We start from the raw sequence: 16,940 nt of genomic DNA on the forward strand, positions 1-16,940 counted from the left end.
ATAGTGAGAATGACTTCACTCTTTCACCCCTTGAATACCTTCCATTGCACGTCACATGTTCTGTAACTAGCAGGTTGAAAGTTCAAGGTTGCCTAACAGAGAGACATTTGTAGGCCATCTAAATAGCAGCATCTTTCTCCTAACACCCTATTTTGTATTCTCACAGTAAATAAAGTGTGTATTGGGAGTGATTTGTTTGTTTATGTTAAAAGTGATGCTAGAAAAATTTTATAATTTCAGCCAGTGGTTTTGAAAGTAGCGCTCATGATTCAAAACTGGTCCCCGGAAATTGTGCACAATGTCATCCATTTCGTATGATGTTAAATTATTTGTTTTTCTGCAATTTGTTTGATATGTTGTCAAATTCAAACTAGTACAATATGTTACAAATTTACAAGTGCTTAAGATCCCATTCAAACATAACCTTTACCTCAGAGTGAACTGCACTAACATGCTCCAAAAAGCCAGTGTGAATGCCACTGAAACATACTCAACATAACTACATCAGAGAATACTTCCATATTTGTTTATTAAAAGTATATTACACAGACAACACCGTTGCATCTGTCTAATCTTTTAACATTTTATAGCGTTCAATTACACATTTCTATTCAAATAAAACTGAGTTCACTGAACAACCAACACCGAATGACGAAAATAGAACTCTTTTGTAACAAATACTTTTTCAGTATTAGAAATGTTATTCATGGGTTCAATATAGACCTGGGCCTTATAACACAAGACCTGGTAACCTTCTAATGATCTGTAGCTGTTTGAAAGCAATGCATCTCATGAGGGGGGAAAAAAAATAAAATAAAGTGAGGTGTACCTACGCATAACATTGTCACTTTAATAGGCAGCTAACATTTACAGCAACACAACCATGCATTCTACTTATAGCACATCTGTCAAATTAAGTTGTCCCTTGAGTAATGGCATCACCCAGAGATCTCACAGTGCTGCAAGTCAACTGAATCCAGTGACAAAGAAATCACAATGCGCAGCACGACACAGCTCCGGTATTACATTCAGATTCTGCTAATCTCGAGTATCAGCCCTGCTGTAAACTGGAAGCGGAGTTGAGCATTCAGGTAGGTGGGTAACAGACCACGTTAGGGATGCATGTAGTGATCAGCAGAAAAAGTACTAATTTGTTATTGCCCGTGTTTGACCAGAACCAGGCCTGCTTTTATGTTACCTGGGTCGCGTTGATGTACAAACAAATGGGAGAAAGTGTTTTGAAAACAAGAGTGAGCATACTTATAGGACTAGCCGAGGTATTACTTCCTCTGTTTCAAAACACTGTCTTCCGTTTTGTTCCAACTGTACGCAACACTGTTCATAGCGTGTTTCTGTGATCAGACAAATCCTCCAAACCTGCTTTGCCATTCCCACACTCTCATATTTATTCTGTGGTACATTAGGCTGCTTCTGAGCCGTATAATTCCCACTATGAGTAATAGTAAAGGCCACACTTAAAGTTAAGGACCACAGGCAGTTGTCGTTAATGGCCTAACTTAAATATATTGGTCCATAATCTTACAGCAAGGCATCACTTAGGTAAATATTAAATTCCAACATGACTGAACTCATTTAGTTGTGAGCATACAGCAGACAAACTTGGCAGTTTCTGTAATAATAATAATAATAATATATATATATACAGTTGAAGTTGGAAGTTTACATACACTTAGGTTGGAGTCAATTAACCTTGTTTTTCAACGACTCCGCAAATTTCTTGTTAACAAACTATAGTTTTGGCAAGTCGGTTAGGACATCTACTTTGTGCATGACACAAGTAATTTTCCCAATAATTGTTTACAGACAGATTATTTCACTGTATCACAATTCCAGTGGGCCAGAAGTTTACATACACTAAGTTGACTGTGCCTTTAAACAGCTTGGAAAATTCCAGAAAATTATGTAATGGCTTTAGAAGCTTCTGATAGGCTAATTGACATCATTTGAGTCAATTGGAGGTGTACCTGTGGATACATTTCAAGGCCTACTGTCAAACTTAGTGCCTCTTTGCTTGACATCATGGGAAAATCAAAAGAAATCAGCCAAGACCTCAAAAACAAAATTGTAGACCACAAGTATGCTTCATCCTTGGGAGAAATTTCCAAATGCCTGAAGGTACCACGTTCATCTGTACAAACAATAGTACGCAAGTATAAACACCATGGGACCACGCAGCCACCATACATCTCAGGAAGGAGAAGCGTTCTGTCTCATAGAGATGAAAGTACTTTGGTGCGAAAAGTGCAAATCAATCCCAGAACAGCAGCAAAGGACCTTGTGAAGATGCTGGAGGAAACAAGTACAAAAGTATTAATATTCACAGTAAAACGAGTCCTATATCGACAAAACCTGAAAGGCCGCACAGCAAGGAAGATGCCACTGCTCCAAAACCGCCATAGAAAAGCCAGACTACAGTTTGCAACTGCACATGGAAACAAAGATTGTACTTTTTGGAGAAATGTCCTCTGGTCTGATGAAACAAAAATAGAACTGTTTGGCCATAATAACCATCCTTATGTTTGGAGGAAAAAGGGGGAGGCTTGCAAGCCGAAGAACACCATCCCAACCGTGAAGCACGGGGGTGGCAGCATCATGTTGTGGGGGTGCTTTGCTGCAGGAAGGACTGGTGCTCTTCACAAAATGGATGGCATCATGAGGACAGAAAATAATGTGGATATATTGAAGCAACATCTCAAGACATCAGTCAGGAAGTTAAAGCTGGGTTGCAAATGGTTCTTTCAAATAAACAATGACCCAAAGCATACTTCCAAAGTTGTGGCAAAATGGCTTAAGGACAACAAAGTCAAGGTATTGGAGTGGCCATCACAAAGCCCCGACCTCAATCCCATACAAAATTTGTGGGCAGAACTGAAAAGGCGTGTGCGAGCAAGGGGTCCTACAAACCTGACTCAGTTACACCAGCTCTGTCAGGAGGAATGGGCCAAAATTCACCCAACTTATTGTGAGAAGCTTGTGGAAGGCTACCTGACACGTTTGACCCAAGTTAAACAATTAAAAGGCAATGCTACCAAATACTAATTGAGTGTATGTAAACTTCTGACCCACTGGGTATGTGATGAAATAAATAAAAGCTGAAATAAATCACTCTACTATTATTCTGACATTTCATATTCTTAAAATAAAGTGGTGATCATAACTGACCTAAAACAGATCATTTCTACTAGGACTAAATGTCAGGAATTGTGAAAAACGGAGTTTAAATGTATTTGGCTAAGGTGTATGTAAACTTCCGAGTTCAGCTGTATCTATCTCAGGGGTGATTTCAAGGGGGGGTATTTTGGGTTAAAATGAGATGAAAATATATAGGGCCATTATAATTTCTAAATTACTGCCCTTTTGCTAGCCTGAAAATCAGTCCAAAAAAAAAATCTGTGCAGCCCTCCATTGAATTTCAAACTCCCGATGTGGACCTCGAGCCAAAAAGTTTGTCCACCCCTGGTATGCTGTCTGGATGGATAAAGGATAGTGATAGCACCACAGAGAGCGTGAGACATGTACACTGGCTCAGGTAAATAAACAAGAGATTTTGCTTTGAGATGGAAAGTGGCATTGTTATGTGCAGTGCACTGAGAGAGGTCTCAGCAGTTAGGCAGCGTCACTCCTCTACTCTACTCCAGGGACTTGGCAAACTCGGCGTAGTCTATGTACCCATCGTTGTTTTTGTCATCGTCCCTTAGAACGTCATCTATAAGGCTTATGAGGTCTTCCTCTTTCATAGGCTGGCTTTCCTCTCCTCTTTCCTGCAGAAAGGTGGAAAACGCATATACTGTACATGAGTGTGTGTACATAGGTGAATAAAATGCATTACAGTATGTGGCATCATTGGCTGTTGATATCATTTGCAATTACACATACCTCTTTGTGTACATGAGTGATGGCTGTGGCCAACTCCAGCCCATCCAGTAAGTTGTTGCCATCATAGTCATGCATCTTAAAGTAGTGCAACTGCAGCTCCTGTGGCAACATATCTGACTCAGGCTTGTCAATCACACCTTCCAGATGCTCCATGATGTGTCTATACACAGACAGGGCATAGAAGAGACACTGGTCAGTGCATTAACCAAGCATATACTGTCAGGCAAGGTAAAGCTTTAATTCAAGCATCTGGGAGACTTAGGCTGAGAGGCTGTTTGAGCTCAGGGTTTTGGTGCCGTAGTGAGATGTTTGGACAATATACACCAAGTATGTGGACACCTGCTCGTCAAACATCGCATTCCAAAATCATGGGCATTAATATGAAGTTGGTCCACCATTTGCTGCTGTAACAGCCTCAATAATTTTGCACGCCCAATTTTTCAGTTTTTGATTTGTTAAAAAAGTTTGAAATATCCAATAAATGTCGTTCCACTTCATGATTGTCTCCCACTTGTTGTTGATTCTTCACAAAAAAATACAGTTTTATATATTTATGTTTGAAGCCTGAAATGTTTGGCAAAAGGTCGCAAAGTTCAAGGGGGCCGAATACTTTCGCAAGGCACTGTATATATATATATATATATACACACACACATACACACACACACAGAGCACACAAAACATTATGAACACCTTCCTAATATAGAGTTGCACACCCTTTTGCTCTCAGAATAGCCTCAATTGGTCAGGGCATGGAGTATAAAGTGTCAAGTGTTCCACAGGGACACTGGATGCTTAGTTGTGTCAAGTTGGGAAAGGGTTGTACAACTGAATGCATCTTCCACACTTAACCCAACCCCTCTGAGTCAAAGAGGTGCAGGGGGCTGCCTTATTCGACATTGTTTGTGCCCAGTTAACTGCCTTGCTTAAGGGCAGAACGACAGTTTTTTACCTCGTCAGCTCAGGGATTCGATCCAGCAACCTTTCGGTTACTGGCCCAACGCTCCTACCCACCAGGCTACTTGCCGCTGGATGTCCTTTGGGTGGTGGACCATTCTTGACACACAATGTAAACTGTTTAGTGTTAACCGGTCTCCTCCCCTTCATCTACACTGATTGAAGTGGATTTAACAAGTGACATTGATACGTGAGCAATCATAGAATGGAAAGAGCAGGTGTTCCTACTGTTTTGTAAACAGAATTTTCTCCTAATGTTCTTTTGGCAGGCAATAGTATTGCACATTTTTCTACCCATTCACAATTATGTGGCCTGTTCTTTAGACACAGAATCGAAGAAAATGCTCCGAAACAGAGAGAAAAAGGAAGGTACTATCTGTCCAATAAGAAATGTTTGCTTTTGTTATGTTGCAAAGCATTTTGGATCAGTGTACCCCAATGAACACGATCCAGTACTCACTCTCTGTCATGGACCATGTTCTTGTCCAGGTGCATGTTTGGATGGTGAATCTCCGGTGGGTGTTCTTGGGCTGCCTGCTCATGTGAACAGACAGACAGCAGAAAGCAGGAGACCAGGAGTAGCCAGCCCCACACAACGCTCCTCCTGCCACTTACTCTTAACACCATTCTGGGCTGTACAGTAACTACACAGACAGCCAGAAAGAGCAGCTAGCTGAGAGAGAAAGAGAGCTCCATCTATGAACCCATATGAACATTTTTGGAAACACATAGATAGCAGAAGAATGAGAAGATTAATTAAATGGAATTGCATTATTTGCAGGCGATAGGCCTAATTGTTTTCAGTGATATGCTATTATATGTACAGTTCGGGATGCAAACTAACTAGTGATGTTGTAGACACAGACACATTGCTGGCTACCGTTAATTATACTAGCATAGTGCACCTTTAGACAAATCTATTAGGTTTTCAAGACCTTCCGTTAGTTTAGCAAGATAATCAATACGGTGATAACAAGCCCTCCATAATGAACTGGATCTTCTGCGATATTAAAGATCAAAATGCATACTCACCAGCTTAAAAACAGACGTGGAACCGTTCACTTTAGCTATTTGTATTTTAACTATCTTCACCCTTTTTGGGCATTGCTGTGAGCCGTAGTCACCTTTCAACCCACGGACACGACAGCTAAATTCTGATTGGATATCGGCATTTTGCGTCAGAGATTTGAAGGCGTGCAATAGTCCAACCATACACCTGTCAGTGTCCAAAACACGAACATGAATGTGGTTGTTTCGTTGAATTTGAGAAGTAAACACATCTGACAAGCAAATGTCAACCTTTCATAGGGAAAATGAAGCCGCCAAATTTATTTTCCGAAGATTTGAGGTTGGATTAGATGTAGAAAACTGTCCTGTGATAGCTTGTATTCGTAGGTAATGCACTTGACCTAAGCACTAGTTTGCTGTGTTAGCTAGTCAAGTGCCTCGAACTGTCGTTTTGTAATGCTTTTGTGAAAGACGATTTAGCAGCCGTCCTGTGAAACTATGGTTGCTAAAATGTGTTCTGCCACCAGGTCAAGGTATATGAAATAATGTTTTATATTCTTGGCAAATGGTCGATAAAATAATCATTCCCATATAGTGTATACATATTTTTTTGTAATCTTTTTTTAAATTCACAAATATTGTATGTTGTAACATTCAATGAACTTTACTGTACGACCACCATTGGACTACTGAATGTGTTCGTCCCGCCCCTTACTCACAAATAAGGCATGCGCCAATTAAATGTATACATTTTTGTAATCAGTTTGTATAACATGTAAAGTGTTACATTCTTGCCAATGGATTTGCAACAGGTGTACGCCTCGATCACACCTACAGTGTCATTGGCACAAAAATGGCACGCAGCATCATCTGGATATGTGTGCAACAAAAATGCACCTTCTGCTATAATTTCTGTCAAGCCGTCTACGGATACAATTTGATGCATATATTCGATAAATCCAATGTATGTACCACTCAGAACGCACTGCAACTGGCTCTGCAACGCAATGCTTCAAAGCAAACGTAGCGTTCCATTGGAAATGAATGTACTTCTGGTACCAAAACGCAAAAAAAAATAGTCGGTGTGATCGAGGCGTATTTCGTCAGTCACGCGTTACCGTGCAGTGCTGAATTGTCTGAGCAGACCATATGGCCGATGTAAATTTAGCTACCTATAGTCCCAAATCCTGAAGTCCGTCAATTAAAATAGTTGATAACTGACATTTTAGATACAGTAGACTACTTGGGATTTATTGAGGGATTTAACATATACTGCGGTAAAAATCATGAATAATAATTTGCCACAAGTGTGTCTCAGATCCACAGTTTGAATGTTACTGTTTTATCTAAACACTGAACTCTGGTAGGCTATTAGCGTTAATCCCAGTAGGCTAATTGATCTAGTTAGGGAAAGCTTTTGAAGGAAAATCTAGGACGGGTTATCAAGGACAAAATGCACTTCAATACAAACGCTTTACAGTGGCATATATGATAGCAAATGGTTTGTAGCGTAAATAGGCTAAAGAAAATAATAAGAAAAAAAACCCCAAATACTTCGACAAACATTATTGTTTCCTAAAATCTTTGCGCTGTGTTGGCCTATTGTATGCTAAATAAATACAAGCATATAAGGGTAGAGTCGACTCCAATAAGTTATATATATCGACTGGCTATACAATAAGCTAATTCATTGAATAGATAGTTATTATGAAATATAAACAAATCTAAGTCTACGAAAGTAAAAATATAAAAAAATCACACAATGGGTATACACATCTTCCTATCTCATCCTAAAACTGAATCACCTGTACAATAGTATCTTGAGTTTGTTTAAAACTAATTTTCTTTGTGTGTGCTATTTAAGAATACATTGTGGTCAAATATTATTTTGACATGTCCACCAATAATGTGTATAAGGGAAGGTAGGGCAGCAGCACATGCTCATAGATTACATGACACTTTTTTCGTGTTCTGTTTATCAGTCCGCAGTTACTCCCCGGGTATCAGGGGAGTACGGTCACCGAGACAGATCGGGATCTAGAGCGGGCATGGCAACCAGCAGGGTCTCCTTCTCGCAATACCGTCTGGAAGCGGAGATCGACCGCTACAGAGCAGAGTGCCAGTGGGACAAGATACCCCCTATCGTAGAGCAACTAGTGGCCGCACGATTTCACGAAGACGGTGAGTGCTGGTGACTGACTGACTGACGACTGACCTGTTGGATTTTTGTATAGTTTTTTAAAAAAAATGCTCAGTAAGTTTTTGTCACATGTCCGGGCAGGGATGGCAATAGTTCCACATGTGTTGGACTTGGTACTCTGCAAGTAAGCTCAATGTCATTCCCCTACTCTGCAAACCATGAACAACTTTACTGCAGTTTGGGCGTATCTGAAGCTGTTCGTTGTCTACATCAATACCAAACACTTCTCAATGGACAATGTTCAAAACACAGAACATGTTGTAATGAACATGTATTAACTGGTTGTCACCATCACTGTAATTCTTTGACCTTTTTATTATTTTCAATGTATGTGAGCCTATATATTCAAACACACCACTTAAACACTCAGTAGGTAGGCTAATTTAGCTAATTACCTCACCTGGTTAAAATAAACATGGGGTAAGGTGACATGGCTCATGACCTTGCTGCTTGCCACTGTTATTGTGTCAATAACCAAATATATTATTGGCTGAATGGAGTGCCCACTGCCCACCTGAAACTGTTTTCAACATGCTTGCAAGTGTACAGAATTCTTAATGTGTTATTCTAGACTAAAGTGTGTAGAATTGAAGTCATCCATAGTTGGCCTCCTGTCTGCCTTGACAGTGACAGTTTTCCCTCTGTCTTGAAACTGTCCCTAGTTGTTGCAATTCAAGACAATGGTGACATCATAATCAGTCTCTGACCAGGAAGTTTGGAGATTACAACAGTGTGTTGAAAATAATGTAACTTTATCCAGATGCTATGTAGAGGATTTGTTCCTCTCCTGAATAATTCATAGAAGTTATGCACCACATTAACGCTCCCAGTGAAACTGATTTGTAACACATTGCTGTTATACTGTCGTTAATGTTTTATAGAGCCGAATGATTTGTTTTATGTGTTTAGACACCATACTGCATGTCACATTATACATTTCTGCAGCCCCGATCCTCCCTTTCAGTGATTAACCTTGACTGGGACAGTCTCATAAACACGACTGGCTACAGTATGTCGGAGATGCCAGAACATAAACACCAGTCACAGACTTGGCGTCAGAACACACCACCAGAGACAGGAGAGGAGTGAGAGAAGTGAGACCTGGACCAAACAGGAAGCCTTAATCCAGAATGTGTTTACAAGTGACTTTTATTGCCATCCAGTGACTATAGTTTTAGACACCACTGGTGTTTTTTCTCGCTTCTCTCTGGGGCTTTTGGGAAATGATGCTATGATGGACTGGGTTTATTTTGGCTTCCAAAGTTGCTCACCCCTGACCTTGAACTTCCAACTTCTACACTCAGTCCACTTAACCTTCCACTACTCTGAATTCTGTCCCAATCTCCTCTGCTCTTCTCCAGATGACTACGGGACGCTGTTATTGGCCGAGGCCCTTCTGGAGGAGTGTCTACAGGACAACCTGAGTCTTTTACGCAACGCCACTCCTTTGACGGACATCAACCAGCCCAAACTGTCCCGGTCCAAGGGCTACCTCAACTCCATCCTGAGCAGGGGACGGCTGGTGGTCAGTCTGAGCATCTCCCCTTTGTGTCACCTCATTCTACACCTCACTTCCTCCGATTGTACTCAGCTTTCTATCTCGTTAACTTATCTCACCAAGTTTCCAATGAATCTATTATTTTCACATGCACCTGTTTTCTCTATCGCTCTTCACTTAGTCTCTAGTAACAGTCTTAACAATAAAATGATGGTTCAGGCTGCCTTCCCTTGGTTTACTTACCTGTTTGTCATTGTTGTGTCAAAAACTCACAGCCCTTGTGTCGTGTCTCTCTGTGTCTGTCTGTCTGTCTGTCCCCACACAGCCCAGGCACCTGAACGAGGCTCTTCTCCTGATGGCCAAAATACACTATGTCCAGGGCTGTTACCATGACGCACAGGGCATGTGTGCAAGGGTGGGTATAGACGAGCTGACGGGGGATGAGCAGCCCCTCTACCACCTGCGTCTGCTCGCAGAGGCCTTTGTCATCAAAGGTACCATCCTTTCATAGGCAGATACTGGGTGATATGGAATATGGAAAACACATGATGTTTGATCTGTCTGGTATTTGTTTAGTAGACAGACTAAACATTCTGAGACCTGAGAATTTTACTTGATTATGACCTATGCTAAATGGACATTCAATGCACAAAGTAAACAAATTACCAGGGCCCATTTTCATCAAGCATCTATTCATTATAATGCAAACATCGAAACTGATCCTAGATCAACACTCAAACTCTGAGACGCTATTTGAATACGAGCCCAGAGCTACAAATTATGATTTCTATCAGGTATGCTCTGGTTTTAGTCTCCATCTGTACAGTGTTATGATTACATGGAACTCAGATATGATTTGCATACTGGCATTACTTCCTCTCGGATGAACTAGACAAAGAGAAAACCAAAGCCTGTAGACTGGCACGTTTCCCTGAAAAACACTCAAGTTGAACTGCACTGTGCATAAATGTACCTAATGATCTAGTTCCTAATCTCCCATGGTAGGAGTTATTATAGGCCTGTGATGACTATAACCTTGTATGGGTTTAGAAGTGGCCCGTTCTAGGCTGTATGAATACAATCATTAGAATGAAATGCGACTGGGAAACGTCTGCTTGGTTGGAGAGATCAGTATCTCCATTCACCCCAGGTATGTTTATAAATGCTTGCAAGTATGTCTCCATACCCCAGGTATGTTTATATGAATATAGATAAGTATCTCCATACACCCCAGGTATGTTTATATGAATGTAGATCAGTGTCTCTATACCCCAGGTATGTTTATATGAATATAGATCAGTATCTCCATACACCCCAGGTATGTTTCTATGAATGTAGATCAGTGTCTCCATACCCCAGGTATGTTTATATGAATATAGATCAGTATCTCCATACCACAGGTATATATTTATGTGAGTAAAGATCAGTGTCTCCATACCCCAGGTATGTTTATATGAATATATCAGTCTTACCATACACCCCAGGTATGTTTATATGAATGTAGATCAGTATCTCCATACCCCAGGTATGTTTATATGAATATAGATCAGTGTCTCCATTCCCCAGGTATGTTTATATGAATGTAGATCAGTCTCACCATACACCCCATTTATGTTTATATTAATTTAGATCAGTGTCTCTATACCCCAGGTATGTTTATATGAATGTAGATCAGTATCTCCATACCACAGGTATGTTTATATGAATGTAGATCAGTATCTCCATACCCCAGGTATGTTTATATGAATGTAGATCAGTATCTCCATACCCCAGGTATGTTTATATGAATTTAGATCAGTGTCTCCATACCCCAGGTATGTTTATATGAATGTAGATCAGTATCTCCATACCCCAGGTATGTTTATATGAATATAGATCAGTGTCTCCATTCCCCAGGTATGTTTATATGAATGTAGATCAGTCTCACCATACACCCCATTTATGTTTATATTAATTTAGATCAGTGTCTCTATACCCCAGGTATGTTTATATGAATGTAGATCAGTATCTCCATACCACAGGTATGTTTATATGAATGTAGATCAGTATCTCCATACCCCAGGTATGTTTATATGAATGTAGATCAGTATCTCCATACCCCAGGTATGTTTATATGAATGTAGATCAGTGTCTCCATACCCCAGGTATGTTTATATGAATGTAGATCAGTATCTCCATACACCCCAGGTATGTTTATATGAATGTAGATCAGTGTCTCCATACCCCAGGTATGTTTATATGAATATAGATCAGTATATCCATACACCCCAGGTATGTTTATATGAATATAGATCAGTATCTCCATACCCCAGTTATGTTTATATGAATATTGATCAGTGTCTCCATACACCCCAGGTATGTTTATATTAATGTAGATCAGTATCTCCATACCCCAGGTATGTTTATATGAATATTGATCAGTATCTCCATACCCCAGGTATGTTTATATGAATATAGATCAGTGTCTCCATACCCCAGGTATGTTTGTATGAATATTGGTCAGTATCTCCATACCCCAGGGATGTTTATATGAATATTGATCAGTATCTCTATACCCCAGTTATGTTCATATGAATATAGATCAGTGTCTCCATACCCCAGGTATGTTTATATGAATATAGATCAGTATCTCCATACCCCAGGGATGTTTATATGAATGTAGATCAGTATCTCCATGCACCCCATTTATGTTTATATTAATTTAGATCAGTGTCTCCATACCCCAGGTATGTTTATATGAATGTAGATCAGTATCTCCATACCCCAGGTATGTTTATATGAATATAGATCAGTATCTCCATACCCCAGGTACGTTTATATGAATATAGATCAGTGTCTCCATACCCCAGGTATGTTTGTATGAATATTGGTCAGTATCTCCATACCCCAGGGATGTTTATATGAATATTGATCAATATCTCTATACCCCAGTTATGTTCATATGAATATTGATCAGTGTCTCCATACCCCAGTTATGTTTATATGAGTTTGTATCAGTATCTCCATACCCCAGGTATGTTTATATGAATGTAGATCAGTATCTCCATACACCCCAGGTATGTTTATATGAATATAGATCAGTGTCTTAATACCCCAGGTATGTTTATATGAATGTTAATCAGTGTCTCCATACCCCAGGTATGTTTATATGAATATAGATCAGTATCTCCAGACACCCCAGGTATGTTTATATGAATGTAGATCAGTGTCTCCATACCCCAGTTATGTTCATATGAATATTGATCAGTGTCTCCATACCCCAGTTATGTTTATATGAGTTTGTATCAGTATCTCCATACCCCAGGTATGTTTATATGAATGTAGATCAGTATCTCCATACACCCCAGGTATGTTTATATGAATATAGATCAGTGTCTTAATACCCCAGGTATGTTTATATGAATGTTAATCAGTGTCTCCATACCCCAGGTATGTTTATATGAATATAGATCAGTATCTCCAGACACCCCAGGTATGTTTATATGAATGTAGATCAGTGTCTCCATACCCCAGGTATGTTTATATGAATATAGATCAGTATCTCCATACACCCCAGGTATGTTTATATGAATGTAGATCAGTGTCTCCATACCCCAGGTATGTTTATATGAATATAGATCAGTATCTCCATACACCCCAGGTATGTTTATATGAATATTGATGAGTATCTCCATACCCCAGGTATGTTTATATGAATATAGATCAGTATCTCCATACCCCAGTTATGTTTATATGAATATTGATCAGTATCTCCACACCCCAGGTATGTTCATATGAATATTGATCAGTGTCTCCATACCCCAGGTATGTTTATATGAATTTAGATCAGTGTCTCCATACCCCAGGTATGTTTATATGAATATAGATCAGTGTCTCCATACACCCCAGGTATGTTTATATTAATGTAGATCAGTATCTCCATACCCCAGGTATGTTTATATGAATATTGATCAGTATCTCCATACCCCAGGTATGTTTATATGAATATAGATCAGTGTCTCCATACCCCAGGTATGTTTGTATGAATATTGGTCAGTATCTCCATACCCCAGGGATGTTTATATGAATATTGATCAGTATCTCTATACCCCAGTTATGTTCATATGAATATAGATCAGTGTCTCCATACCCCAGGTATGTTTGTATGAATATTGGTCAGTATCTCCATACCCCAGGTATGTTTATATGAATATAGATCAGTGTCTCCATACCCCAGGTATCTTTATATGAATGTAGATCAGTATCCCCATACCAGAGGTATGTTTATATTAATATAGATCATTGTCTCCATTCCCCAGGTATGTTTATATGAATATTGATCAGTATCTCCATAGCCAAGGTATATATTTATATGAGTAAAGATCAGTGTCTCCATACCCCAGGTATGTTTATATGAATATAGATCAGTATCTCCATACCACAGGTATATATTTATGTGAGTAAATATCAGTGTCTCCATACCCCAGGTATGTTTATATGAATATAGATCAGTCTTACCATACACCCCATTTATGTTTATATGAATTTAGATCAGTCTCTCCATACACCCCAGGTATGTTTATATGAATGTAGATCAGTATCTCCATACCCCAGGTATGTTTTTATGAATATTGATCAGTATCTCCATATCCCAGGTATGTTTATATTAATGTAGATCAGTGTCTCCATACACCCCAGGTATGTTTGTATGAATATTGGTCAGTATCTCCATACCCCAGGGATGTTTATATGAATATTGATCAGTATCTCTATACCCAGTTATGTTCATATGAATATTCATCAGTGTCTCCATACCCCAGTTATGTTTATATGAGTTTGTATCAGTATCTCCATACCCCAGGTATGTTTATATGAATGTAGATCAGTATCTCCATACACCCCAGGTATGTTTATATGAATGTAGATCAGTATCTCCATACACCCCAGGTATGTTTATATGAATGTAGATCAGTATCTCCATACACCTCAGGTATGTTTATATGAATGTAGATCAGTATCTCCATACACCCCAGGTATGTTTATATGAATATAGATCAGTCTCTCCATATACCCCAGGTATGTTTATATGAATACATATCATTCTCTCCATACACTCCAGGTATGTGTATATGAATATAGATCAGTTTCTCCATACCCCAGGAATGTTTATATGAATATAGATCAGTATCTCCATACCCCAGTTATGTTCATATGAATATTGATCAGTGTCTCCATACCCCAGGTATGTTTATATGAGTTTGTATCAGTATCTCCATACCCCAGGTATGTTTATATGAGTTTGTATCAGTATCTCCATACCCCAGGTATGTTTATATGAATATAGATCAGTATCTCCATACCCCAGGTACGTTTATATGAATATAGATCAGTGTCTCCATACCCCAGGTATGTTTATATGAATTTAGATCAGTGTCTCCATACCCCAGGTATGTTTATATGAATATCGATCAGTATCTCCATACCCCAGGTATGTTTATATGAATTTAGATCAGTGTCTCCATACCCCAGGTATGTTTATATGAATGTAGATCAGTATCTCCATACCCCAGGTATGTTTATATGAATTTAGATCAGTGTCTCCATACCCCAGGTATGTTTATATGAATATCGATCAGTATCTCCATACCCCAGGTATGTTTATATGAATGTCGATCAGTGTGTCCATACCCCAGGTATATTTATATGAATGTCGATCAGTGTCTCCATACCCCAGGTATGTTTATATGAATGTCGATCAGTATCTCCATACCCCAGGTATGTTTATATGAATGTAGATCAGTGTCTCCATACCCCAGGTATGTTCATATGAATATAGATCAGTGTCTCCATACCCCAGGTATGTTTAAATGAATGTCGATCAGTGTCTCCATACCCCCAGGTATGTTTATATGAATGTCGATCAGTGTCTCCATACCCCAGGTATGTTTATATGAATGTCGATCAGTTCAGTCTTTACTCTACAGGCACGACCAGATCGGTAGGATTGTCGATTTCTGCCTGCCGAGAGAAACTTATCACTTTTGAGCAGAGTGCCGCCTGTAATTTGCAAACCAATTCTACATGTTGAAACTGATGAAAATGATGGACATCAGTCGCCCAGCAGTGGTGGTCCCTATTACAGACTGCACCGTCGGCAAACGAACAGCCCCCTACTGTACAGCCCGACAATCCGTCTGGTGTGCAAGTTCTTCCACTTAAAAAGATGAGAGAGGCCTGTAATTTTCATCATAGGTACACTTCAACTAACAGACAAAATGAGAAGAAAAAAACCCGGAAAATCACATTGTAGGATTTTTAATGAATTTATATGCAAATTATGGTGGAAAATAAGCATTTGGTCACTTACAAACAAGCAAGATTTCTGTCTCTCACAGACCTGTAACTTCTTCTTTAAGAGACTCCTCTGTCCTCCACTCGCTACCTGTATTAATGGCACCTGTTTGAACTTGTTATCTGTATAAAAGACACCTGTCCACAACCTCAAACAGTCACACTCCAAACTCCACTATGACCAAGACCAAAGAGCTGTCAAAGGACACCAGAAACAAAATTGTAGACCTGCACCAGGCTGGCAAGACTGAATCTGCAATAGATGAGCAGCTTGGTTTGAAGAAATCAACTGTGGGAGCAATTATTAGGAAATGGAAGACATACAAGACCACTGATAATCTCCCTCGATCTGGGGCTCTACGCAAGATCTCACCCCGTGGGGTCAAAATGATAACAAGAACGGTGAGCAAAAATCCCAGAACCACACGGGGGTACCTAGTGAATGACCTGCAGAGAGCTGGGACCAAAGTAACAAAGCCTACCATCAGTAACACACTACGCCGCCAGGGACTCAAATCCTGCAGGGACAGACGTGTCCCCCTGCTTAAGCCAGTACATGTCCAGGCCCGTCTGAACTTTGCTAGAGACCATTTGGATGATCCAGAAGAAGATTGGGAGAATGTCATATGGTCAGATGAAACCAAAATATAACTTTTTGGTAAAAACTCAACTCATCGTGTTTGGAGGACAAAGAATGCCGAGTTGTATCCGAACACCATACCTACTGTGAAGCATGAGGGTGGAAACATCATGCTTTGGGGCTGTTTTTCTGCAAAGGGACGAGGATGACTGATCCGTGTAAAGGAAAGAATGAATGGGGCCATGTATCGTGAGATTTTGAGTGAAAACCTCCTTCCATCAGCAAGGGCATTGAAGATGAAACGTGGTTGGGTCTTTCAGCATGACAATGATCCCAAACACACCGCCCAGGCAACAAAGGAGTGGCTTCGTAAGAAGTCCTGAAGTGGCCTAGCCAGTCTCCAGATTTCAACCCCATAGAAAATCTTTGGAGGGAGTTGAAAGTCCGTGTTGCCCAGAAACAGCCCCAAA

At 39.8% G+C, this 16,940-nt stretch overlaps 2 protein-coding genes across 3 annotated transcripts in view; one reads left to right on the forward strand and one right to left on the reverse strand.

Annotated features, from left to right (window-relative positions):
* Nucleotides 1-507: 507 nt before the first annotated feature.
* Nucleotides 508-5,965, reverse strand: LOC139381737 (multiple coagulation factor deficiency protein 2 homolog). Its single transcript, XM_071125477.1, has 4 exons — nt 5,887-5,965; nt 5,315-5,527; nt 3,898-4,057; nt 508-3,782 (listed from the first exon to the last, which is right to left on the reverse strand). Exons 2-4 carry the CDS (start codon nt 5,479-5,481, stop codon nt 3,651-3,653), a joined length of 459 nt encoding a protein of 152 aa, XP_070981578.1. The 5' UTR covers nt 5,482-5,527; nt 5,887-5,965; the 3' UTR covers nt 508-3,650.
* Nucleotides 5,966-6,112: 147 nt separating this feature from the next.
* LOC139381795 (tetratricopeptide repeat protein 7A-like) overlaps nt 6,113-16,940 on the forward strand; it is a 44,533-nt gene continuing 33,705 nt past the window's right edge. For both annotated transcript variants that reach the window (XM_071125560.1, XM_071125561.1), the window contains exons 1-4: nt 6,113-6,202; nt 7,845-8,043; nt 9,424-9,587; nt 9,886-10,054. In XM_071125560.1, the coding sequence (XP_070981661.1) occupies nt 6,146-6,202; nt 7,845-8,043; nt 9,424-9,587; nt 9,886-10,054 (589 nt within the window). In that variant the 5' untranslated portion in view covers nt 6,113-6,145. The remainder of the gene's footprint in view (nt 6,203-7,844; nt 8,044-9,423; nt 9,588-9,885; nt 10,055-16,940) is intronic.

This window comes from Oncorhynchus clarkii, chromosome 23 (genome assembly GCF_045791955.1).
Source record: "Oncorhynchus clarkii lewisi isolate Uvic-CL-2024 chromosome 23, UVic_Ocla_1.0, whole genome shotgun sequence".
Classification (NCBI taxonomy): domain Eukaryota; kingdom Metazoa; phylum Chordata; class Actinopteri; order Salmoniformes; family Salmonidae; genus Oncorhynchus; species Oncorhynchus clarkii.

Excerpts from the sequence above, each read along its gene's own strand:
- LOC139381737 (XM_071125477.1), bottom strand. The coding sequence starts at position 5,481 with ATGGTGTTAAGAGTAAGTGGCAGGAGGAGCGTTGTGTGGGGCTGGCTA. Across the intron at positions 4,058-5,314 it reads AACATGGTCCATGACAGAGA|ACACATCATGGAGCATCTGG; the intron begins GTGAGTACTGGA and ends GTCTGTGTATAG. Across the intron at positions 3,783-3,897 it reads TCACTCATGTACACAAAGAG|GAAAGAGGAGAGGAAAGCCA; the intron begins GTATGTGTAATT and ends ACCTTTCTGCAG.